Raw genomic sequence first — 27,546 nt, forward strand, 5'->3', positions numbered from 1 at the left:
AAATTATTTTTAATTATTTATATTTCCAGATCTGAATAAGAGACTGCAAAACACACCCCAAAAGTTTTCTGTTTACTTTATCAACCCTCAGCACCAAGGCAGCCATGAAGTGCTTTTTGTTCTTTTCTCCCTTAATGGCCATACCACCAGGAAGGTGGTCTTAACATGCCATCGATCATATCTGAGTGACAAATGTAGCACTGACCCGGCCAGCCCAGCACATATCGCTGTGAGCTGCAGTGACACACATTCATTTCCGCTGGAGGCAGCCCTGGAGAGTCCGGCAGCCCTGCAGCTGTATTTCATCTCTTTGAACTGTGTGGCCTCCCCTATGATTCAGGAAATGAGTTTACTCTATCTGTGACAAGCATCATGTTCACACAGTTTTGGGAGCGGTCAGCGTGATGCAGGGCTGTATGGGAATGGAGGTGGCAGGCGTTTGCCAACCCTGGGGAGTACACTGACGGTACTTCCTCTCCCACTGCCGAGTGCTCCACTTGACCGTGACTTTCAGCACACCTGTTGCCTGAGAAAGTGTGCTTTATCGCCATGTGCTGGAAATCTCTGGCTGTAATCTAACCTGAGATGAGTAAGTCAGTTTCTTAGACAGGGTGCTTCTTAAAACAGCAAGGCCTCTTAGTTGATCACCACTCAGCTCCCCTGAAGCTATAGAATTGATGGCTGTCTTTTGACCATGCTTATTTTTTTTCCGTGGTAAACTTTGGCCCCTCTTTTGGTTGTTATGAAACCAGTATTCGTTTGGTGCACATAATCTCTGCTGGACCAGGTTAAAACAAGTGCAGATTGTTAAGGGAAGAGGGCTCTGGTCAGCGTGGAGTGTGCATACACTCGGATCAAGGAAAGGAATGCCAGAGCCAGCCCAGCATCAAAATACACTGCAAGTTGGTGGTGAGCTTTTGTTATTTTGCATATGGTTAACCATCTCGGAGGTTATAAAGCGAGGCCTCTGTCCTCCGGTGCAGCAGCTGGGTTTATACAGTATTTCCAGATTGTTTATTCTGGCCCAAAGCCAGGGCTACATCGTTTTTCCATTATGCATGTTTGACAGATGAAGAGAGGTGGGAAGGGGGACTCCCAGGAACAGGTCTGTGATTTCCTTTTTATTTACATTAAAGGGACTTTTAGGAGTACTGAAGATTATGAACCAGTTCAAACATAATGTCAATGCAGCAGAGGTAGAGAAGCTGCTATGTTTGCAAAAATGTTAAGATCTTGGGCAGTAAAACAAAATCAAAGCAAAATCTTGGGCAGTAAGCACATTGTGCTTGTCACTGCCCAGTCTTGCATGCAGACGGGTTACTGGCGAATGATATTTATCATCACATCCAGAAGTTAAGTTCCCAATGTTGGTTTGGCAGGGCATTGGGAGGAGCCCCTGAGTTGGCAAACCAGAAACGGTGTGCAATCCACTGACATATGCATTTCATGCAGATGGGTGTGCCTGGTGCTGCGCAGAGATGTGTTTCCAAGGTCCCAGTAGAACTTTTCCCCTGCAGCCTTTTCCCTGAGACACCAGCTTTCTGTGGATACTCTCAAAAGCCTGGACTAAGTTCTTCCACCAGGCAGTGTTCAAGACTGACCAAAGAGCCACAGTTCACATTGTATCCACAGCAAAGTCCTTGGCACATAGGTCAAATGGATGTGATTGAATGAATGTTTTCCTTCTAAATAACACACTTTCATTTTGCTAATGGAGAAACATTATTAAAAAGTACCAAAAGTGATGGCAAATTAAGTAACTGACCAGCATTCATACAGCAAAGTCAAGTCACTCAAATAAATGTCTTTTTACCCAACAGTGTTTAAATCTTCAGTTAATGGCTGGGGTAAATATCACACCCAGCACAAATTCATTAGCTGCAAGATGGTGGCTTCTACATAGCTGTTTGTGTTTGTGGTGAACCTTCCTTATCATGGCATGTCTTAAGCTTGGCTAAGTATCTGCAAGCGTTCTGTCACCGTAACATAGTGTTCTTCAACAGAGTGGCTAAGAAAAGCAAATACGACTACCTCTCCAGAACAACCTGTGATCCAAACCTTCTCTATCAGCCTACCGTCCAGAAATTCGATTTCCAGAAATGGAAAGTTTGCTCAGGAAGGACCCTCAACTAAGGAAGGAATTTAGCTAAAAAGTGAAGTATGCATAGTCAACACTGAAAGTTGCCCTTTGGGTTAATCCAGTCTTGCAGATGGATTTAAAATACAGGTTTCAAATCAACAAACATTTATGGAGTGTGGTTAGGTGCCAGGCATGGAGCTGGACACTGGGGAACTAAAAATGAAAAAGACACAGTCCCTCTCAGTGTGAAAACATTTTTGCTGGCTTGCAAGTTTTTCACCAGATCCTCCCAGACTTACCAAAGCATTCCCCTAGTCTTAGAACACTCAAGCCCTTCTTTTCAACGGATTCCCTGAATGCCAGAATACACACAGGGCAGGAGAAGTGGGTGGTTATAGATTTCCACTCAATTTGGAAATTAACAGCCTGTGGTGTAGCAAAAAGGTGCAAGGCTGAGAATCAGAAAGCCCACTTTCCAGTCCTTGGACTGAAACGTCCTGGCCGTACAGCCTTGAGCCGGTCTTGTGACCTCTGGGGCCCTTGGTATCTGGAAGTAAAATGGGTTGCTGGGAAGATTGAGCAAGGTAATGAGGGGCAATGTGAAAGCGCATTAATCCACGGAGCCCTATGAAAATGAGAGGGATGTGCTTCTCCGCAGGAGTTGCATGAGAAGTTGCACTGTTCGGGCCACTATTTGTGAAGTTTTAATGATACAGAAAGCAGCCCCCTGCTGGCCTCATGCCAGGTTTTATTCTCTACCAGCATTGGGTGGCCAACTACAGATTTTTATGTCATTGGGGGCTGGCTGTTAGAAGAATCTCCACTCAGGACCATAACTACTCTGTAGTGTCCCTGCCACTCCCTCCCCAGGGACAGCGCAGAGGCTGGAAGTCTATCCCGTATGGCCCTGACTCTATGGCTGATTGGACATATCTATAAAGAAAAAACAATCTCTATTGTGTTCTTTAAATAGAAAGGTCAAAGATTGTTTTTTTACTTTGTTTTCCCTCTTCTGAACATTTCATAGCTCAAAACCAGTGCCTATTTTGAGGAAATTTTCAGTAATTATCATGAAATTAACTAAGGGGATTATTTGACCAATCCCTAAAGGTAATAAGAAAAAACCTTTTAGAAAAATATCAAAAACATCCTGAAGCCACAGCTTCTTTTTGCCAAAAAGTATTGATGAATTAAAGTAGAGAGGCAGAAAAATGTGCCTTGCCAGCACTATTGGTCCCAAAAGGCAACCAAACCACAAAGTTAAACACTGAAATGTACAGACCCCAGCCAGATGGGAGGGTAGACTGCTTCTCACTAAGGACCCAGCATTTGTGGGTCTCCTGGGAATTTCTGTGAAACTCCGTCAGATACTGCCTTTGTGCCCAGCTGTCTGTCTCCATCTCACAGACACAGCCAAGCCTTCCTCGAATCTGACAGCACCCTCATCTTTCTGATGGTTTCTTTTGTTCCCTCAAGAAGCCTGTACAGAGGAGCACTGTGTTTCGCCAGGTGCTGAGCTGTGGAAATGCAAAGATAAATGGGGTATTGCTTTTGTCCTGATCACTCTCAGTATAAAAAGCCTCTTTGGAAGAACAGCTAAATGAAACCTGGTGGAGATGTTACGAACAAAATCTAGAGAAAATTTTTTAGGAGGTGGATAGTGCCTCACAGGCCTCCTAAAAGTTTTCCATCTCTTGATTGAAACACACACAGAACCTATACTCTCAGACGTGCACACACAGCACATACGGCAAATCTTCATGATCTTAAGTATGAAAGACCCAACTCCATGCAGAGTATTTAAGATAAGCCCATTAAGCCTGGTCTCCCTGGTGAGGATTTCTGACCAAACAGAAGAAATGTTGACTCCAGCAAATGAATCACAGTGAGATGCCCTCTCTGCCCCCATGGTGGCAAGCCTCGTGAGCAGGCATCGCCCTTAGACTGTGAGCTCCATCCGCTCGTCAGCAATGTGGAGAGTTAAGAACCTGGGCTCATTAGTCAGACTTCCCCACACCCAGCTTCTGGGTTCACCACTTACCGGCTGTGTGAGCCTGGACAAACTTCTAAATTCCAGTGTCACAGCTGTAAATGGTGATAATAAGAGAACTCTATAGCACTGAGAGTTTTATTTTTATTTATTTATTTTTTTATTATTATACTTCAGGTTTTAGGGTACATGTGCACAATGTGCAGGTTTGTTACATATGTATCCATGTGCCATGTTGGTTTGCTGCACCCATTAACTCGTCATTTAGCATTAGGTATATCTCCTAATGCTGTCCCTCCCCGCTCCCCCCACCCCACAACAGTCCCCGGAGTGTGATGTTCCCCTTCCTGTGTCCATGAGATCTCATTGTTCAATTCCCACCTATGAGTGAGAACATGCGGTGTTTGGTTTTTTGTCCTTGCGATAGTTTACTGAGAATGATGGTTTCCAGTTTCATCCGTGTCCCTACAAAGGGCATGAACTCATCATTTTTTATGGCTGCATAGTATTCCATGGTGTATATGTGCCACATTTTCTTAATCCAGTCTATCGTTGTTGGACATTTGGGTTGGTTCCAAGTCTTTGCTATTGTGAATAGTGCCGCAATAAACATACGTGGGCATGTGTCTTTATAGCAGCATGATTTATAGTCCTTTGGGTATATACCCAGTAATGGGATGGCTGGGTCAAATGGTATTTCTAGTTCTAGATCCCTGAGGAATTGCCACACTGACTTCCACAATGGTTGAACTAGTTTACAGTCCCACCAACAGTGTAAAAGTGTTCCTATTTCTCCACATCCTCTCCAGCACCTGTTGTTTCCTGACTTTTTAATGATGGCCATTCTAACTGGTGTGAGATGGTATCTCACTGTGGTTTTGATTTGCATTTCTCTGATGGCCAGTGATGATGAGCATTTTTGCATGCGTTTTTTGGCTGCATAAATGTCTTCTTTTGAGAAGTGTCTGTTCATGTCCTTTGCCCATTTTTTGATGGGGTTGTTTATTTTTTTCTTGTAAATTTGTTTGAGTTCATTGTAGATTCTGGATATTAGCCCTTTGTCAGATGAGTAGGTTGTGAAAATTTTCTCCCATTTTGTAGGTTGCCTGTTCACTCTGATGGTAGTTTCTTTTGCTGTGCAGAAGCTCTTTAGTTTAATTAGATCCCATTTGTCAATTTTGGCTTTTGTTGCCATTGCTTTTGCTGTTTCAGACATGAAGTCCTTGCCCACGCCTATGTCCTGAATGGTATTGCCTAGGTTTTCTTGTAGGATTTTAATGGTTTTAGGTCTAACATGTAAGTCTTTAATCCATCTTGAATTAATTTTTGTATAAGGTGTAAGAAAGGGATCCAGTTTCAGCTTTCTACATATGGCTAGCCAGTTTTCCCAGCACCATTTATTAAATAGGGAATCCTTTCCCTATTTCTTGTTTTTGTCAGGTTTGTCAAAGATCAGATAGTTGTAGATATGTGGCATTATTTCTGAGGGCTCTGTTCTGTTCCATTGATCTATGTCTCTGTTGTGGTACCAGTACCATGCTGTTTTGGTTACTGTAGCCTTGTAGTATAGTTTGAAGTCAGGTAGCGTGATGCCTCCAGCTTTGTTCTTTTGGCTTAGGCTTGACTTGGTGACGCGGGCTCTTTTTTGATTCCATATGAACTTTAAAGTAGGTTTTTCCAATTCTGTGAAGAAAGTCATTGGTAGCTTGATGGGGATGGCATTGAATCTATAAATTACCTTGGGCAGTATGGCCATTTTCACGATATTGATTCTTCCAACCCATGAGCATGGAATGTTCTTCCATTTGTTTATATCCTCTTTTATTTCATTGAGCAGTGGTTTGTAGTTCTCCTTGAAGAGGTCCTTCACATCCCTTGTAAGTTGGATTCCTAGATATTTTATTCTCTTTGAAGCAGTTGTGAATGGGAGTTCACTCATGATTTGGCTCTCTGTCTGTGATTGGTGTACAAGAATGCTTGTGATTTTTGTACATTGATTTTGTATCCTGAGACTTTGCTGAAGTTGCTCATCAGCTTGAGGAGATTTTGGGCTGAGACAATGGGGTTTTCTAGATATACAATCATGTCATCTGCAAACAGGGACAATTTGACTTCCTCTTTTCCTAATTGAATACCCTTTATTTCCTTCCCCTGCCTGATTGCCCTGGCCAGAAATTCCAGCACTATGTTGAATAGGAGTGGTGAGAGAGGGCATCCCTGTCTTGTGCCAGATTTCAAAAGGAATGCTTCCAGCTTGTGCCCATTCAGTATGATATTGGCTGTGAGTTTGTCATAGATAGCTCTTATTATTTTGAGATACATCCCATCAATACCTAATTTATTGAGAGTTTTTAGCATGAAGGGTTGTTGAATTTTGTGAAAGGCCTTTTCTGCATCTATTGAGATAATCATGTGGTTTTTGTCTTTGGTTCTGTTTATATGCTGGATTACATTTATTGATTTGCGTATGTTGAACCAGCCTTGCATCCCAGGGATGAAGCCCACTTGATCATGGTGGATAAGCTTTTTGATGTGCTGCTGGAATCAGTTTGCCAGTATTTTATTGAGGATTTTTGCATCAATGTTCATCAAGGATATTGGTCTGAAATTCTCTTTTTTGGTTATGTCTCTGCCAGGCTTTGGTATCAGGACGATGCTGGCCTCATAAAATGAGTTAGGGAGGATTCCCTCTTTTTCTATCAGTTGGAATAGTTTCAGAAGGAATGGTACCAGTTCCTCCTTGTACCTCTGGTAGAATTCGGCTGTGAATCCATCATGTCCTGGACTCTTTTTGGTTGGTAAGCTATTGATTATTGCCACAATTTCAGAGCCTGTTATTGGTCTATTCAGAGATTCAACTTCTTCCTGGTTTAGTCTTGGGAGGGTGTATGTGTCGAGGAATTTATCCATTTCTTCTAGATTTTCTAGTTTATTTGTGTAGAGGTGTTTGTAGTATTCTCTGATGGTAGATTGTATTTCTGTGGGATCAGTGGTGGATATCCCCTTTTCCATTTTTTATGGCATCTATTTGATTCTTCTCTCTTTTCTTATTAGTCTTGCTAGCGGTCTATCAATTTTGCTGATCTTTTCAAAAAACCACCTCCTGGATTCATTAATTTTTTGAAGGGTTTTTTGTGTCTCTATTTCCTTCAGTTCTGCTCTGATTTTAGTTATTTCTAGCCTTCTGCTAGCTTTTGCATGTGTTTGCTCTTGCTTTTCTAGTTCTTTTAATTGTGATGTTAGGGTGTTAATTTTGGATCTTTCCTGCTTTCTCTTGTGGGCATTTAGTGCTATAAATTTCCCTCTACACACTGCTTTGAATGTGTCCCAGAGATTCTGGTATGTTGTGTCTTTGTTCTTGTTGGTTTCAAAGAACATCTTTGTTTCTGCCTTCATTTCATTAAGTACCCAGTAGTCATTCAGGAGCAGGTTGTTCAGTTTCCATGTAGTTGAGCGGTTTTCAGTGAGTTTCTTAATCCTGAGTTCTAGTTTGATTGCACTGTGGTCTGAGAGACAGTTTGTTATAATTTCTGTTCTTTTACATTTGCTGAGGAGAGCTTTACTTCCAACTATGTGGTCAATTTTGGAATAGGTGTGGTGTGGTGTGGTGCTGAAAAAATGTATATTCTGTTGATTTGGGGTGGAGAGTTCTGTAGATGTCTATTAGGTCCACTTTGTGCAGAGCTGAGTTCAATTCCTGGATATCCTTGTTAACTTTCTGTCTCATTGATCTGTCTAATGTTGACAGTGGGGTGTTAAAATCTCCCATTATTATTGTGTGGGAATTTAAGTCCCTTTGTAGGTCACTCAGGACTTGCTTTATGAATCTGGGTGCTCCTGTGTTGGGTGCATATATATTTAGGACAGTTAGCTCTTCTTGTTGAATTGATCCCTTTACCATTATGTAATGGCCTTCTTTGTCTCTTTTGATCTTTGTTGGTTTAAAGTCTATTTTATCAGAGACTAGGATTGCAACCCCTGCCTTTTTTTTGTTTTCCAGTTGCTTGATAGATCTTCCTCCATCCCTTTATTTTGAGTCTATGTGTGTCTCTGCACGTGAGATGGGTTTCCTGAATACAGCACACTGATGGGTCTTGACTCCTTATCCAATTTGCCAGTCTGTGTCTTTTAATTGGAGCATTTAGCCCATTTACATTTAAAGTTAATATTGTTATGTGTGAATTTGATCCTGTCATTATGATGTTAGTTGGTTATTTTGCTCGTTAGTTGATGCAGTTTCTTCCTAGCCTCGATGGTCTTTACAATTTGTCATGTTTTTGCAGTGGCTGGTACCAGTTGTTCCTTTCCATGTTTAGTGCTTCCTTCAGGAGCTCTTTTAGGGCAGGCCTGGTGGTGACAAAATCATTCAGTATTTGCTTGTCTGTAAAGTATTTTATTTCTCCTTCACTTATGAAGCTTAGTTTGGCTGGATATGAAATTCTGGGTTGAAAATTCTTTTCTTTAAGAATGTTGAATATCGGCCCCCACTCTCTTCTGGCTTGTAGAGTTTCTGCCAAGAGATCAGCTATTAGTCTGATGGGCTTCCCTTTGTGGGTAACCCGACCTTTCTCTCTGGCAGCCCTTAACATTTTTTCCTTCATTTCAACTTTGTGAATCTGACAATTATGTGTCTTGGAGTTGCTCTTCTCGAGGAGTATCTTTGTGGTGTTCTCTGTATTTCCTGAATCTGAATGTTGGCCTGCCTTGCTAGATTGGGGAATTTCTCCTGGATAATATCTTGCAGAGTGTTTTCCAACTTGGTTCCATTCTCCCCATCACTTTCAGGTACACCAATCAGATGTAGGTTTGGTCTTTTCACATAGTCCCATATTTCTTGGAGGCTTTGTTTGTTTCTTTTTATTCTTTTTTCTCTAAACTTCCCTTCTGGCTTCATTTCATTCATTTCATCTTCCATCACTGATACCCTTTCTTCCAGTTGATCACATGAGCTACTGAGGCTTCTGCAATCTTCGCATAGTTCTCGAAACTTGGCTTTCAGCTCCATCAGCTCCTTTAAGCCCTTCTCTGCATTGGTTATTCTAGTTATCCATTCATCTAATTTTTTTCAAAGTTTTTAACTTCTTTGCTGTTGTTTTGAATTTCCTCCTGTAGCTCGGAGTAGTTTGGTCGTCTGAAGCCTTCTTCTCTCAACTCGTCAAAATCATTCTCCGTCCAGCTTTGTTCCATTGCTGGTGAGGAACTGCGTTCCTTTGGAGGAGGAGAGGTGCTCTGCTTTTTAGAGTTTCCAGTTTTTCTGCTCTGTTTTTTCCCCATCTTTGTGGTTTTATCTACTTTTGGTCTTTGATGATGGTGATGTACAGATGGGTTTTTGGTATGGATGTCCTTTCTGTTTGTTAGTTTTCCTTCTACCAGACAGGACCCTCAGCTGCAGGTCTGTTGGAGTTTGCTAGAGGTCCACTCCAGACCCTGTTTGGCTGGGTGTCAGCAGCAGTGGCTGCAGAACAGCGGATTTTCATGAGATCGCAAATTCAGCTGTCTGATAGTTCCTCTGGGAGTTTTGTCTCAGAGGAGTACCTGGCCGAGTGAGGTGTCAGTCTGTCCCTACTTGGGGGTGCCTCCCAGTTAGGCTGCTCGAGGTCAGGGACCCACTTTAGGAGGCAGTCTGCCCGTTCTCAGATCTCCAGCTGCGTGCTGGGAGAACCACTACTCTCTTCAAAGCTGTCAGACAGGGACATTTAAGTCTGCAGAGGTTCCTGCTGACTTTCTGTGTGTCTGTGCCCTGCCCCCAGAGGTGGAGCCTACAGAGGCAGGCAGGCCTCCTTGAGGTGTGGTGGGCTCCACCCAGTTCGAGCTTCCTGGCTGCTTTGTTTACCTAAGCAAGCCTGGGCAATGGCGGGCACCCCTCCCCCAGCCTCGCTGCCACCCTGCAGTTTGATCTCAGACTGCTGTGCTAGCAATCAGTGAGACTCCGTGGGCATAGGACCCTCTGAGCCAGGTGCGGGACACAATCTCCTGGTGTGCCATTTTCCAAGCCCATTGGAAAAGCGCAGTATTAGAGTGGGACTGACCTGATTTTCCAAGTGTCGTCTCTTACCCCTTTCTTTGACTAGGAAAGGGAACTCCCTGACCCCTTGCAATTCCCGAGTCAGGCAATGCCTCGCCCTGCTTCGGCTCGCACACAGTGCACTGCACCGATTGTCCTGCACCCACTGTTTGGCACTCCCTAGTGAGATGTACCCGGTACCTCAAATGGAAATGCAGAAATCACCCATCTTCTGTGTCGCTCACACTGGGAGCTGTAGACCGGAGCTGTTCCTATTCGGCCATCTTCAGCACTGAGAGTTTTATAAGGATTAAATGTGTGTTTAGATATCTTAAAATACTTGGCACAGAGAAAGCTCTCAAAGTGCCAACTGATGATGATGATGGTGATGATGATGGTGCCCCATTCACTGAAACAATTCCTGTGCATGGTGCAGAATAGTTATTCAACAAATCTTTGCAGAAAGAGGGAAGGAAGATGATATTGGGCACACCAGTGAGGCCTAATTGAAGCCTTGATTTTGACGAGAAGCACTTACTCTCTAGGTTTATGAAAGCCTGAATTTTAAAATCTTTAAAGCGGAAGCATAAAACTCGAATTTCTGTAACAGCCAGGCAGGTAACATAAAAGAATGAACCGGCATTTAGGGTCTGAGGCAAACTGGAGAGCCCTGGCCTCTTTCTCGGGGGCAGTCACACTTGGCTCCAGAAGAATGTAGCCGCCCTTTGAGAAAAGCCAGAAATCCAGCTTTCCATGTGAAATAGACCAAGCCTTACGACAACTGAATCCATCTCTAAAAAAAAAAAATTACCCCACAGGCCAAACGATACATTGCCTGCCATTCCAATCTTGGGCTGCCTTCTTGCCACCCTGCCTTAAAGGAAGGAGCTCTGTATTCATCTCTTTCTTTTAAAATGTTTATCAGTGAGCACAAGAGACATGAGCCCCTTCAAGTTACTCTCAGTTGCTGCTAGGATAAGAGAACGCTCATGGAGTGAGGTCTTCACTTCTTCATGGTTAATCCGACAGTATATGCTCACCTAACGAGGGCTTCTTCCCTTCCCAAGTCATGCTACTAATAAGTATAGATTTTTAAAGCACAATTGTTTTGTGGCTGAAATAACAGTCTGAAAAAAAAATCCTAACAACTTCCTCTAGAGCTGCTATTATGGCAATCTGGAGAGAGGCTGATTCCATAGTCCATGTAGCTTTGTTTTGTTTGGATGGAAAGTCTGGCATTTTACAAAAATGTGGAACACTTAGCAATGGAATGACTTTTCCATAGCACTGATTATCGTACAGCAAGACACACATCCATATGTCTTTGAAATGAGATTTTTAAGAATTCTCTGCTTATTATACAAGACAAACCACCTCTGGTCTTTCCATATGAAGGTGATAGTTTTCTACAGGCTCATGAGAGCTGCCCTGGTTATGGTGCAGTACTTACAGTTAGGGAAAAACCTCAACATAGATGGGGACCCAGATTCAAATTTGTTTTTTCACTTACTAGCCAGCTATGTGACCTTGGGTAAGTTTCTATGTCTCCATCTGCAAAAGAGGGGTCATGATATTCACCTCACAGGGTTATTGAGAATATCAAACAAAATAGCGTATATGATGATCCAAACTCATAATGGGTGTTCCCCACCAATATTGGTTGAATCTGAGTCTCTGTTTCTCCTGGCACAAAATAGCACTCCTGTTTCTGACCGCGACATAACCCTCTGGCAATGTCATTAACCTTATTAAATTTGGCAGATCTGTGGAAAACGAAGGTCAAAAAAGCTGTCATTGTTTATATAAACTGTTCATTTTGTTGTCCACAGTGCTATGAGGACTAAAGGGTAGAGGGTTGGATGCTGCCACCCAGGGAGTAACCAGGGAGAAGGGAAGAGGCTGGAACAGAGCCTCAGGGGGACTGGTCTTTACAAGACAGGCTGGGAAAGAGGAGGGCATAGAGAAGATGGAAAGGGAGTGATCAGAGAGAAGTGAAGGTGCCAGGAAAACACTGTTGCAGATGCCGGGGGAGGAGAGGGCTTCAAAATGGAGTGTGTGGCCCACAGTGTGATGGGGTCATGCTGAGAGGTGCCCTCTGAGCTACCAACAAGGAAGCGAGAGTAACTGAATGGAGTACAGAAGGAACAGAAAGCAGGCTTTGGTGACTTCAGTCACGTATGCAAGCTGAAAATGTTACAACAAATGTAGACAGCTCTTCAAGAAGTTGGGCTGTGATGGGGAGGAGAGAGAAAAGATTAAAGAGGGAGGGTGCAGGAGACAAGGGTTTTTTCAAGAAGGGAAGTGAGTTTTGATGGCAAGGAGCCAGTTGAGAGGGAGAGGTTGACAATGAAGAAGAGGGGGTGGATGAGGGAGAGAAGGAAACTCCAAGGAGGCAGGGTGGGTAGATAAATGAAGCAAGAATTGGATATTAATGCAAAACTAGCACTTGGGGAAACATTGGATCCCATAAGAATCTGCCGAACCAGCTGATATTGACCCTCAGGTTTAGACGGGGGATTTAGTAGGGAGGGATTAAGAAGAGTAAGGAAGACTGAAGTAACTGAAACACATGTGACAATCTGTTGTTATTGGAGGGGTAACAGGAAAAGCTTCTCCTCCACCCTCTGAAGCTTACTTGAAAATGAACTTACAACAGGCAGATTAACAGGAAAAAAAAAGCAATAAAATTTATTAATGTGCATGAAACTGAGCATGGTAGCTCACTCCTGTAGTCCCAACTACTCAGGAGGTTGAGGGGAGGATCGCTTGAACCCAGGAGTTTGAGGCTGCAGTGAGCCACCACTGCACTCTAGCCTGGAAAACAGAGCAAGACCCTACCTCTTAAAAATAAAATGCTACACAGGAGAAAATCACAGGAGAGTGGTTACCTCACAACCCAGGGAGGTCCAGCTTTTTCTATACCTTTCTTCATAGGGAAAGGGGAAATGGAGGTTAAATGTGGCACTTCTGAAGAGTAGTAAATGATATTTAAGGGAAATGAATGGTCCCAATGCTCAGACAATGGAAGGTAAATAATTCTCTTTGGGAACTGAATGGGACCCGAGAACAGGCAATAGTTTGGGACAACGTTCATCTGAGCTCTGAGTGTGGTGTTTAATCTTCAGTCCCTTCCTCTGTTACATGAGTTTTGATCTTCTCTGGTTAATGAAATTTTAGGGGAGGTGACTGAAGGCAATTTGTTCCTCTTTGGCAGGTCCAATTTCTAGGTAGATAAGGGAACTTCAGAGAACAGCTTCATCCAGCATGTACTGGTCTCCAGTGGCCTTGAATTTGAAATATCACCATACCAAGTTGCCATATTTGGCGGTCACCCTCCCTGGATCCTTAACTATTCAAGAAAGGATCTTTTAAAGCTCTTGCCTTGTGGCCAAACATGAAAAAGTCCCCCTTCCCTCTTGTCTTAAAAGTCTGTCCTCTCTGTAGAGTGTTCTAGCAAACAGGGCTCAGCCTCCTCATGTTCTGACTAGCACTGTCAAATAGCCAAAGCACTTTTGCCAGGCTGGTAAGTTGACATGCAATTAAAATTTGGTTGGAAAGGCTACCTGGGATCTTATCAAATATCAATCTTATTAAAGACCTCTCATTACTGTATAAAAGTTGGATAAGATATGTCAAGGTAGGGGGCTCTGAGTGGAATCATAAGAGCCAGTACTTTCCAGTCATAGAGTCGATGGAGTGCACTGGGATTTTAGATGCTGGTTATCACCAGACGTCTATCGTTTTCCGAACGTGGCAAATCCTAGGTCAATTTCTGCCTGGGATAGAATGTTTCCTACTAGAAACACATAATTACAAGTTTAAGCTAAATAAACCACCAGGACACGGTTTTACCTCTCAGGTGGAACTCTCCAAATAGTGGTTGTTGGGGTGGTTTTCATCACTGACTCTGTGAGTATTGGACCCAGAGATGATCGAGCCCAATTTTTTTTTAATTGGCCCTTTTCTTCTCCCAAACTGTAAAGCCATTAGCCATTCCCTCCAAAACACCTGCCAGTTTCCTGTGAGATCTGTTGTTAAGTTTGGGTGGCTCAGTCAGCATGAGGAGTAGTAGGCTCTAGGCCTGGACATTGACCATTATGCTCTACCACACTGTGAAGAAAGATGTGAGAAGCAGTAATAGCCTGCTCACCTGTCCACACCAAGAAACAATACAGCAAAAGCACAGCAGCTGATTGTCATGAGGAGCCTCCTACCTCTGCCACTTTCTGGCTGCATGACCTTGAATGAGTTATAGTCTTAGCCTCAGTTTCCTCATGTGTAAAATGGCTCTTTCATCAAGGGGATGAGGATTAAGTATGGTTGTGTGTACAAATGCTTAGCTCAGCGCTTGCTACACATTAGTTCCCATTAACTGTAGCTGTTACTATAAAAATATACCACAAAGCATTAGGCTTAGCCAGGACTGTCACCATCTCACGCCATATCAGTTAACTAATCATGCAAATATGTCCTGGTTCTTTTCACTTGTACTTGAAGGACACAATATCGCATTTTATTGAGATATAATATTTTACATATTTATGGGATATGTATGATATTTCATTCCATGCATAGAATGTGCAATGATCAAATCAGGGTGTTTAGGGCATCCATCACCTTGAGTATTTATCATTTCTATGTGTTAGAAACATTTCAAGTTTTTTTTTCTAGCTACTTTGAAATATACAATACATCGTTGCTAACTATAGTCACCCTACTCTGCTATGGAGCATGACAACTTACACCTTCTATCTAACTGTACATTTGTACCCATTAACCAACCTCTCTTCAGCCCGCTTTCCAACCCAGACACCCTTACCAGCCTCTGGTATCTATCATCCTACTCCCTCCATGTGGTCAAGTGCTTTAGCTCCCATATACGAGTGAAAATACATGATGTTTGTCTTTCTGTGCCTGGATTATTTCATTTAACATGATGACCTCCAGTTCCATCCATGTTGATGCAAATGACATGATTTCTTTCTTTTTTGTGGCCAAATAGTATTCCATTGCGTATAATACCACATTTTCTTCATTCATTCATTGATGGACACAGGTTGATTCCCTATCTTTACCATTGCGAATAGTACTACAGTAAACATGTGAGCATGCATGTGCAGGTATCCCTTTGATGTATTGATTTCATTTCCTTTGGATAGATACATAGTAGAAGAGTTGCTGGATCATGGTAGTTCTATTTTTAGTTTTTTGAGAAATCTCCGTACTGTTTACCATAGTGGCTGTTCTAATTGGCATTCCCACCAACAGAGTATAAGAGTTCCCTTTTCTCCACATCCTCACCAGCATCTGTTATTTATTGCCTTTTTAATAATAGCCATTCTAACTGGAGTAAGATGATAGCTCATTGTGGTTTTGATTTGCATTTCCTTGATGATTAGCGATGTTGAGTTTTTTCATATACCTCTCGGCCATTTATATGTCTCATTTTGAGAAATGTCTATTCAGAAGCATATAATGTCACTTTTGACACAGTTATTTACCTGCTCTGCCCATCCACCAACTCCCCCATCCTAGCCATAGAGGAATGCATTCAGGGAAGAGAGTTTTATTGTCATGAACTAGGAGTAGCCTTATAGCAGTTGACCCAGTCACCTAATCGTAATCAAAGAAAGAAATGTATAAACCCATTATGCTGTAACTTTTAAAGAATCTTCCCAAAGTTTTTCTGGCCTGAAATTAATAACCATTTATGTAGCAAGTCAACTCAATCCATTATATAGACCAACATTTTGCAAGTGATTGAAGACTAGTATAGAAAGTTACCTTACTCCAGGTTAAAAATGTGATTGGTATTTCTCAGATAGTTTTGTAGTCAGGGTATTTATTTGATTACACTTGCTGTCCATTGTTTTTAGGAAATTACTGTTTCAACCTTACAACAAAGAGCTTTGAGGTGGTGAAATAGAACAGATTTCCAAGTCACTTCTTTACAAGATCTAGGCTCCCCTTTGCTTATCCCCTTGGATCCTTTGCCAGGTTGGGCCAAATAATTTAAGTAATGAATTTATTTTAAATCACAGGAGTCTTACTTTTTTGTGTATCAGATAACAAAACCCTACACAATGTATAGTGCTCTAAGAGGAAGGGATTGAAGGAGGCTTTCAATGAGAGAATTATTTTTCCTCTGCCTCTCAGTGTTTGACTTAAAACTCTTTGTTTCTTCTCTTTCATGAGATTTTTTAACTCTGTTTTAAAAAACACAAAGGAACACATAAGACCTGTGAACAATGACCCACCCCAGATTAGCTAGAGTTCATATCTTCAGAGAAGACAGTTGTTATAAAATGTTCTGTTAGGAACCCATTTCAGAAGAGTCTATGCCAAGTTCTTTAACAGAAATTCTGGAGTGTTCAATGTGTGTTATGTTTTTAATTTTTAATAAAGACCATGTTATCTATTTACAAGTATCTAGGCTCCCCTGTGCAAAGGACCCAACCTGGCAAAGGACTTTCAAAAGAGTCAGTTTGAAAAGTAATACCCTTATTCAATGAGGCTATTGGCCACACAGAGAATTTATTTATTTTTTATTTTAATTAATACCTAATGGGGTAGGTGAGATGTTTTGATACAGGCATGCAATGCATGATAATCTCATCCTGGAGAATGGGGTATCCATCCCCTCAAGCATTTATCCTTTGCATTCCAAACAATCCAGTTATGCTCTTTTAGTTATTTTATTATTATTGTTATTAATTTTAGACAGTGTCTCGCTCTGTCACCAGGCTGGAGTGCAGTGGCGCAATCTCAGCTCACTGCAACCTCTACCTCCCGGGTTCAAGCAATTCTCCTGCCTCAGCCTCCTGAGTAGCTGGGACTACAGGCGCACGCCACCACGCCCAGCTAATTTTTGTATTTTTAGTAGAGACAGGGTTTCACCATGTTGGCCAGAATGGTCTCAATCTCTTGACCTTGTGATTCGCCTGCCTCGGCCTCCCAAAGTGCTGGGATTACAGGCATGAGCCACCATACCCAGCTCTTTTAGTTATTTTTAAATGTACAATTAAATTATTATTGACTATAGTCACCCTGTTGTGCTATCAAATAAAAGGTCTTATTCATTTTTCTATTTTTTTGTACCTATAAACCATCCCCACCTGTCCCCTAATCCCCCACTACCCTTCTTAGCCTCTACATAGAGAATTTTTCAAATTCCTTCTTTAAAATTGCTACTGGAGGCTTCAGAAGGTATCTCAAATATCCTAAAAATTGGGAAGTCTATGTCCTTTCAGATGAGTCTGATTTTGGAAATAGCCATTTGGAACTATATTTAGTAAATTATTTACCTATTCAAATTTGATGACAAAAATTTTAGTCAAAAACAAGATTATAAAAGAAAACGTGAGGGCAAATCTTCATGACCTTGGATTTGGCAATGGCTTCTTTAATATGACACCAAAAGACAGGCAATAAGAGGAAAATAGATAAAATGGTCTCCATTACAATTAAAAACTTCTATGTGTCAACCTTGGATTTGTCCATTTTTTTTAATATGACACCAAAAGTCAGGCAATATGAGAAAAATGGATAAAATAGTCTTCATTAAAATTAAAAACTTTTATGCATCAAAGAACACTATCAACAGAGTGAAAAGACAGCCTATGGAATGGAAGAAAATATTTGTAAATTATATACCTGATATATGTGCATATTATCTAAAATATATAAATAACTCCTTCAACTCAACAATAAAAACAAACAAAAGCAAACAAAAAAAAAACCCACTTCAAAAATGGGCAAAGGACTTGAATAGACATTTCTCTAAAGAAGATATTCAAACAAACAGCATTTGTTGGACACATGCTTGTCAAAAAGCACATGAAAAAGTCATTAGAAATTAGGGAAACCATTAGCATCAGCATCACTACAGGAGTCATTAGGGAAATGCAAATCAAAACCACAGTGAGATACCACTCCACACTTACTGGGATGGCTACGATTTTAAACAGGGAGGAAAATAACAATTGTAGGAGAGAATTCAGAGAAATTGGACCTTCACACATTGCTGGTAGGAATGTAAAATGGTGCAAACGCTGTGGAAAATAGTTTGGCAGTTCTTCAAAACATTAAATTTATACCACATGACCCAGCAATTCTGCTCCTAGGTATATACCCAAAATAAGTGGAAACAGGGACTCAGATACTAGAATGCAAATGTTCATTATAATAAGCAAAAGATGGAAACAACCCAAGTGTCTCTCCATGGATGAAAGGATAAACAAATTGCGTTCTATCTATACAATGGAATGTTATTCAACCTTGAAAGGAATGAAGTTCTGGGCCAGGTGCGATGGCTCACACCTGTAATCCCAGCACTATGGGAGGCCAAGGCAGGTGGATCACCTGAGGTCGGGAGTTCGAGACCAGCCTGACCAACATGGAGAAACCCCATCTCTACTAAAAATACAAAATTAGCCGGGCATGGTGGCGCATGCCTGTAATCTCAGCTACTCAGGAAGCTGAGGCAGGAGAATCACTTGAACCCGGGAGGTAGAGGTTGCAGTGAGCCAAGATCGCACCATTGCACTCCAGCCTGGGCAACAAGAGCAAAACTCCGTCTCAAAAAAAAAAAAAAAAAAAAAGAATGAAGTTCTGATACACACTACAACATGGATGAACCTTGAAAACGTGCTTAGTGAAATAAGCTAGACAAAAAAAGGACAAATATTGTATGATTCCACCTATATGAAGTACTGAGAATAGGCAAATTCATAAAGATAGAACATGGATTAGAGGTTCTATCTAATCAATGGGGTAAGTAGGGTGGGGTAAGGAAAGGAAGGAAATTGGAAGTTATTGTTTAATGGATATCAAGTTTTTGTATAGACTCATGAAAGGATTTTTAAAACAGTGGTGATGGTTGCACAACACTGTAAATATAATTAATGCCACTGAAGTGTACACTTAAAAATAGTGAAAATTGTACACTCTGTTTATAACATTTTCATGCTATTCAGCAATGAATATAAAATATCATATTTTGTTATTAAGCATTAGTATAAAATTAAGCATATTTTAATTATATATATTTTACCACAATAAAAATTTAAAATTTACAAGAGTTAAAATTATATTTAGACTGGGTGCAGTGGCTCGTGCCATAATCCCAGCACTTTGGGATGCCAAGGCAGAAGGATCTCTTGATGCCAAGACCAGCCTGGGCAACATAGTGAGACCCTGTCTCTACAAAAAATAAAAAAAAAAATCTTTTTAATTTGTAAATTATACTTAAGAAATCTGGCAGCCCTTCCTTTCCTTTTCTGGACAAATGCATTGTTGAAATAGTAAAATGGAAATGGATTTTGTATCAAATTAAACTTTATGTCAATATTTTAAAACTTACAAAACAAGATTATTAGAAAGTGGTTAGACAGCTCTTCCATGCCTCCTCCTGAGTGTAAAGCCCTTGTCTGGTATAACAAGAAATAAAAGAGGGAAAATGGATAGATTCTGCTGTTCAAAAGAATGTAGAACTCAGAGTTAACAATTGAATTTGGTCCAATTGCATGGTTCACATCCGATGAAACGAAATTAGATAGCTTGTGCTTTGTCAACGCATGTTGACATTAACACCTAGAGTTGGTAAGTCTTTCCAAATATTATCAGAAACCCTTCTTCCCTTCTAATACTTGGATATGCAGTTGCTTCCTTAGGTGCTACCAGAGTTGTACAGGTAATGTGGGTCCTCGCCAGGATCCCCTCTAAGCTACTGCAAACGATGGCTCATGTGCAACCCCGGTTCTCTTCCAGAGCACAGGAAGCTTGGAAACATGACTGTGACGGTGAAGAAGACTGTCCCCTCTCCTGAGGCTGTGCAGATCCTCTACCAGCGGATGAGATATGAGTATGAGTTTTACCACTACGTCAAAGAGCAGTTCCACCTGCTGAAGCGCAAGTTTGGACTTAAGTCTCACGTCAGCAAGCACCCCCTGAGGCCACACTTCTTTGTCCCAACTCCACTGGAAACCGAGGAGCCAATCGACGATGAAGAACAGGATGATGAAAAGTGGCTGGAAGATATTTATAAGAGGTGATGTGACTGTGTTGCCTCTATGGCTTTATCTCTCTTTTCCAGAAAGTTCTTTGTTTGGGGAAGTAAAATCCTTAAGGGACTAAATTAATGCTTGGGTGCATTAAAAAGAACAAAACATTCCCACATGTTGGGGTCATTGGGAGATGCCCGGTTTTGCGGGTTTTATTTGTTTAATTTTATTCTGTCTTGGCTCTTTGGGTCTTTCCCGGGTACACTAGATGGCTCCATCCCAAGGCATGTTGCCATAAAACAGCTTTCCCCCCACCCCATATCATGGGAAAAGGGGGAGAAATATAGCCCCTAGCCTAATAACTTATCATTTGTAAAATGACTTATAAAAATATTACCTCAATGGTAGGAGACATCCAGACTTGTATATTTCAGTGGAAATACAAAACCACTTCAGAGACCAGGGTATCTCCTCTGGAAGGATCTAAGAGAAGGTAAGACAGACAGATTAGAGGACATCAAAAGGGAGGATGGAGCCAGGTGCCATGGCTCGAGCCTATAATCTGAGGCTGAGGTGGGAGGATCACTTGAGCCCAGGAGTTTGAGGTTGCAGTGAGCTGTGATCACACCACTGCACTCCAGCCTGGGTGACAGAGTGAGACTCTGTCTCAATTAAAAAAATTTTTTTTAAAGGAGGAGGATCTCCATGGGTAAGTGGTTTCTACCCACATGGGTAGAGTTCTGCCTCTGGTCCTTCTCAGGGGGGCACTTTCACCAACAGCAGTGTAATTATCTCTGAAAGAGCAAGTCAGCTTGTGCCACGTCCCCAACCAATCCACAGCCTGGAGTACCTTTCAAGGTCAAAGTGCATGGCCAGCTCCATTGAGACATTCCATTTCAAAGCACCATGCTGACAGATATCAAAGTAGTCTAGCAGGGAAAATAATTTGTTTGCTGTGTAAGGAAGAATGTAGACAAGACAGATAAATCTGAAGATCATGTGGCATCAGGGAAAGGGCATGGCTCTGTCTTTTGCACCCAGTATGAAACATCTTCTCCCAACACTGCTTTAATGGAAGTTCTAGGAACCAATTTAGCTCAGGCATTTGACTCCTACAGCAGAAGTTCTGAGCCTGACCACAGATGATGTGTAATCTATCAAACACACCCCTGGCCAAGGTGGGTCCTATAGGACCTGGTACTATGTACTATTGTAACTTCTAGTCCCCTAAGAGGTACCTGTTTTCAGTAAAAAGGGGTCCTGGGTTCTGTGCAGGTGGCAGAACTACCCAAGAACTACCTGAGTTCTGTGCAGGTAGAGTCCCATTTCTTATGGGACCTGTGTGCTCCTGAGAACTCTTACTTGAGACATCAAAAAGAGAAGCAGCAAGAGCTTCTGGAACAGAGACTGCTTGGCCAGCTTTGTAAGTAAGTGGCTGCCTCCAGTGTGATGTGAGTAGATGTTGGGCAGTCTCACTGTCCTAAGGTATGTCTTCTTTCCACCTCCCACTGCCCCTCCCCTGCCACCTATCAATGATGCCTTGGTTCAGTCATTAGAAATCTGTTGCTTTGAGTTCTGAAATAATTTCACCTTAAAAAATGCTGAAAATACACATTCTCCTGGGGAGACGATAAACAGCTAGCTGAGAAGCCGAGGTTCAGTGGTGGCAGCAGGAAGGATACTTGCAACAAATTTTGTCTATTTCGTATTTGTCCCCTAGAGCCAGCCCTAGCAAATGTGTGAGTTGGGAGTAGTTAACAGTAAATAAGACTCTGACTTTACACAAGCTACACATTTTCTACTTTTCATAAACCACCAAGTCTCTCTAGAATTTTTTCTGCCTTCACTAAAATTGGACTGTAGCCAAGATATAAAGCAAGTCATTTGGAACCTGCCTAGTGAGCACTGAAGCTACTTTATCATGTGATGTGTGTTAAGAAGGTTCCAGCCCACAGGCGTCCAAGGAAGGCGGGGACCGCAGAGGCACAGAGTCCAGCACTTGGCCGCTCATGGGCCTTCTTTCTGCCTCAGAGGATGGGGGCAGAGAAGCGATTAAGGGAAATGTTCTTAGAGGAGGAAATATCCTTTGTCCTGTTCAGAGAGACTGGGGCCCCACCATTAGGCATACTTTCAAAAGCAACCTGGAGAACAGCTATCATATTCAAAACCAGTACAAGAACTGCTGCCTGGTACCCTGTGAGTCATTTCTATGAAATTCCATATAAAGAATGACGATTAGTTTACACACTGTGCAATCTCGCAATCTGAAAATAAAGTTGAGTTGGCTGTGTTTTCTCTGCTCTTGTCAGAATGTTGGGACAATTGGTCGTTCAAAAACATTCATCCTTTTACTGCAAGTTTATCTGGGTACTTTTACCTGTGTGTTCAAAGGCATTTATTTTCAGCAGTGATCATTATAACTTCACAACAAAAGATGCCGACGGATTTACTTACAGGGCCTTAATGTTATTTTGTCCCAGCCAACACCCTCTAGGTCCTAAAAGTCAAGGTACTTCAGTTTATTTGGCAAACATGACAACATTTTTTTTGGCCCTGGGCCCAACAGTTTGTACTTCATGAAACATATTGTACATTTTACATAGTTTAATTTAAAAAAATACCTTTTAAGCTAGTTGATCTTTGACTGTCTTATTTATTATAACCTTTCAGCACATTCCAAGGTTTTAGTTACTCAGGAAGGAGTTAATTAAAATGATTTTATTTTGGTCTGATGGATGTTTTTTAAAAGGAAAATTATTATTATGAACTTTCAGCCTACTTTCTTGAGTGCCGTAAAAGTGCTTGTAAATCTTTTTTTTTTTTTAAGAAGAAGAAAGAAAAAAATGGTGTTTGACATTGATGGAAATTCAAAAATATGTATGGAACTGAAACATTAACTTAGCTAAAATAAAAGCAATCTGTGTTTGAGATGAAGCGTTCCTTAACTTATTCATCACCCATATAAATAAATAAATATAAATAAGTTGACATATTTTTTCCATCCTGTTGACAGCTGGAAATAAAAGTGCCTGCAGTTCCTCCCCTCAGCCTTCTTAATTGGCCAAGCTTTTTTCCTCAAGATGGGATTTTGAAAAGCTGTATTTTAAAAAGTGTATCAATTTTCATTCTTGTAATTATATGACAGTAAAAAAAAGGGGGCTGATAAAATGAACTAGTCATTTACTCATGTTGTTGCATATTTTAAAAACTAAACAGCTGATTTTATCAGTATTTCCACAGTTGGTTTCGTGTCGGGGTGCTACATCTGAATCATCCGTCTCTATGCATCTGTGGGGCATGTCTACCGTCAGGTAGGAAAGGAAGGATGTGCCCCAATTCTCAGTGTCTACGGTGATCTGTTTCTCAGACATGTAGCACCTCAAAACCTGGACCACTCTAAGCTCTCAAGTGAGCAGTCTTGATCCTGAAATACCCTTCTTGGGAAATTTCACTGCTGTGGTCAAATGGAGCTTACAAAGAGAAACAAACTGTGTTTCCTGCGTATCTGATGCTACATTCCAATTATATGTGACTATTATATAAAAGAATCAGAATGCTGATACTAAAGGAAAGAAAAACCCACTTTGGTAATGGCATGCTTTATTTCATGTAAGAATATGAGAATCCTAAACAGCAGGTGGTAAGTGGTGACCTTTCTTCATCATTTTGTTTGTCCTTCTGTAACTCAATCAAATGATGTTTGACTCAATGAACTTTAGAGCCAAAAGTACTAAACAAAAACTGGACCGTGCCATATCTGGAGTTGCTTGTGTGGTCTGAAGTTCTTTATACATGTGCCATCACCTGCAGGTTTATCCAATGAGCTATTTGGCCTTAAATAAATTTTATAGATAATGACAGTATTTCTTAAAAGGCAGGATGACAGCCGAGCGTGGTGGCTTGTGCCTGTAATCCCAGCACTTTGGGAGGCCGAGGCCTGCGGATCACGAGGTCCAGAGATTGAGACCGTCCTGGCTAACACAGTGAAACCCCATCTCTACTAAAAATACAAAAAATTAGCGAGACTCCGTCAAAAAAAAAAAAAAAAAATCCAGCTATTAAGAAAAATAGCCCTCTGGAGAACAGAGCCCTCAGAAATGATGCCACATATCTACAACTATCTGATCTTTGACAAACCTGACAAAAACAAGAAATGGGGAAAGGATTCCCTATTTAATAAATGGTGCTGGGAAAACTGGCTAGCCATATGTAGAAAGCTGAAACTGGATCCCTTCCTTACACCTTATACAAAAATTAATTCAAGATGGATTAAAGACTTAAATGTTAGACCTAAAACCATTAAAATCCTACAAGAAAACCTAGGCAATACCATTCAGGACATAGGCGTGGGCAAGGACTTCATGTCTGAAACAGCAAAAGCAATGGCAACAAAAGCCAAAATTGACAAATGGGATCTAATTAAACTAAAGAGCTTCTGCACAGCAAAAGAAACTACCATCAGAGTGAACAGGCAACCTACAAAATGGGAGAAAATTTTCACAACCTACTACGCATGTGACAAAGGGCTAATATCCAGAATCTACAATGAACTCAAACAAATTTACAAGAAGAAAACAAACAACCCCATCAAAAAGTGGGCAAAGGACATGAACAGACACTTCTCAAAAGAAGACATTTATGCAGCCAAAAAACACATGAAAAAATGCTCATCATCACTGGCCATCAGAGAAATGCAAATCAAAACCACAGTGAGATACCATCTCACACCAGTTAGAATGGCCATCATTAAAAAGTCAGGAAACAACAGGTGCTGGAGAGGATGTGGAGAAATAGGAACACTTTTACACTGTTGGTGGGACTGTAAACTAGTTCAACCATTGTGGAAGTCAGTGTGGCAATTCCTCAGGGATCTAGAACTAGAAATACCATTTGACCCAGCCATCCCATTACTGGGTATATACCCAAAGGACTATAAATCATGCTGCTATAAAGACACATGCACACGTATGTTTATTGCGGCACTATTCACAATAGCAAAGAGTTGGAACCAACCCAAATGTCCAACAACAATAGACTGGATTAAGAAAATGTGGCACATATACACCATGGAATACTGTGCAGCCATAAAAAATGTTGAGTTCATGTCCTTTGTAGCGACATGGATGAAACTGGAAACCATCATTCTCAGTAAACTATCGCAAGGACAAAAAACCAAACACCGCATGTTCTCACTCATAGGTGGGAATTGAACAATGAGAACTCATGGACACAGGAAGGGGAACATCACACTCCACGGACTGTTGTGGGGTTGTTTACCTAATGCTAAATGACGAGTTAATGGGTGCAGCAAACCAACATGGCACATGGATACATATGTAACAAACCTGCACATTGTGCACATGTACCCTAAAACCTAAAGTAAAAAAAAAAAAAAAGAAGAAGAGAAAAATAGCCCTCTGGATCAAAATTGTGAAATCCGCTTCAAGTAAAGATAAAGAGGAGTTACTTTACTAACACGGCTTATTTCACATCAGATGATAAAGAAACCTGTAAAAAATAAACATAATGTTTTAAATATGCTGCTACAGAAAAGTCTTTTTTAGGCTAAAACCAAAAATCCAAGTCTGTTAAGAAGAAAAACACACAGAACTTCTTTCACAATCCAGCACATTCATTGTGATATCATGTGGTGTTAGTCGGCTAGGCCTACCGTAACAGAGTGCTACGGACTGGTTGCCTTAAACAACAGAAATGTATTGTCCCATAGTTCTGGAGGCTGGAAGTCCGAGATTGAAGTGCTGGCAGGGTTGGTTCCTCCTGAGGCCTCTCTCCTGGGCTTGCAGAGGGCACCTTATCCCTGTGTCCTCCCGTGTCCTTCCCCCGTGCCTGTCTGTGTTTTGATCTCTTCTTCTAAGGACTGCAATCATATTGGATTAGGGCTCACTCTAATGACCTCATTTTAACTTAATGACTTCGTTTAAGACCCTAATATGGTTTGGCTGTGCCCCCACCCAAATCTCATATTGAACTGTAGTTCCCATAATCCCCATATGTGAAAGGGACCCGGTGAAGGATAACTGAATCATGGGGGTGGTTACCTGCATGCTGTTGTTCTCGTGATAGTGAGTTCTCATGAGATCTGATGGTTTTATAAGGGGCTTTTCCCCTTTGGCTGGGCACTTCTCCTTGCTGCTGCCACCATGTGAAGAAGGACGTGTTTGCTTCCCCTACTGCCGTGATTGTAAGTTTCCTGAGGCCTCTCCAACCGTGCTGAACAGTGAGTCAATTAAGCCTCTTTCCTTTATTAATTACCCAGTCTTGGGTATGTCTTTATTAGCAGTGTGAAAGCAGACTAATAAAGATCCTATTTCCAAAAACGGTCACATTCTGAGATACTTGGTTAAGACTTTAATATATGAATTTGTGGGGGACACACAATTCAGCCCATAACACCCAGACTATAGCAGAAAAGTTAGGGCAGAGGAACTGAATTCCTACTAGGAGAGAAGCAAGCCTCAAAGTACAGACTCCTATAGTTGCATTGGGGCTCTGGAGCAGTGCTCTGGTCCATTCCCTCATTTTACAGACAAGGAAAACCAAGGTCCGAAGAGGAGACACAAATATGTCCCATGCTAACTTTGCCCATTGAGGGTTCCCTTAACTTTTGAGCAGCTACCAAATTAAAACTTTAAAAAGATGATACAGCCAAAGCCCATCTACAGACCTAGGATCCAGAATGAAAGTGATGAGGCACTTTCAGCCACACCCACTGCCACCTGCCACACTGGAGCAACCTCACCATAGGGCTCTCCTGGGAGCCGGGGCTTTGGAACTCGCCTTTCCACAGAGGGAGGGGAGGCCCTATTGGTTTTCAGTCACTTAAGTCCTCAGAAACAAATCCCAAATAAATATTTTATTTTTGATTTTTCTGTCTGCTCAAAAGACACAGAGGTTCTTGTTCCTTGGTAAACAGACTTGGAGCATGTTTGCCCATCTCAGATTACAGAGTTTTATTTCTCTTAAAGGCAAAATGAAGATTCTTGTCCTACTTCCTGTAACAAGTTTCAGATGGACCCATCTCCAAAAATATAGTCAAAATGCAGTTCATGAAACTAGTGGAAGTCAAATACAGACATGTCCCAGGAAAGCAGAACCAGAGGAGAAGCAGACCCCGGGCACTCACAGGACTGTTTGACTCACTGGAGAATCCCTTCTGCCAGGGCAGGCTTGGCTCACTGCTGTGAGCACTGCAGATTCCCAAGGAACACCCAGGCCCACAGATGTTCATGGGTCACAGAATTGTGAACTGACCACTTGTGCATTTTGGATTTCAACTTGTAAACATGGGGATTCCCTTTTTACAGAAAGAAAAAGGAGAGGATGAAAAATCACCATGCAAAGGAAAATTGTGAGCTAAGTTTTTCCTTTTGGAATCTTGGCATGCGCATTTAGCTATCTTCAATCTGGCTTTCACCAGACTCCGTGTGCTTTGAGCCAGGCGTGGAGCAGT

General features: G+C 41.5%; 1 protein-coding gene across 7 annotated transcripts in view; it reads left to right on the forward strand.

Moving 5' to 3' along the window:
- UST (uronyl 2-sulfotransferase) overlaps window positions 1-27,546 on the forward strand; it is a 421,134-nt gene that overhangs the window by 307,921 nt on the left and 85,667 nt on the right. For 5 of the 7 annotated variants that reach the window (XR_004029389.1, XR_004029392.1, XR_004029388.1 and 2 more), the window contains exon 8: window positions 19,843-20,122. Coding sequence is in view for 2 of the 7 variants with exons in the window: in XM_030809812.1 (XP_030665672.1) it covers window positions 19,843-20,122; window positions 21,351-21,378 (308 nt within the window). In the remaining 5 variants the exon portion in view is untranslated. Of the gene's footprint in view, window positions 1-19,842; window positions 23,004-27,546 lie in introns of those variants that run through there. The other 2 variants (XM_030809812.1, XM_030809813.1) reach the window with 2 other exon arrangements.

This window comes from Nomascus leucogenys, chromosome 3, assembly GCF_006542625.1.
Source record: "Nomascus leucogenys isolate Asia chromosome 3, Asia_NLE_v1, whole genome shotgun sequence".
NCBI classification, from domain to species: Eukaryota; Metazoa; Chordata; class Mammalia; order Primates; family Hylobatidae; genus Nomascus; species Nomascus leucogenys.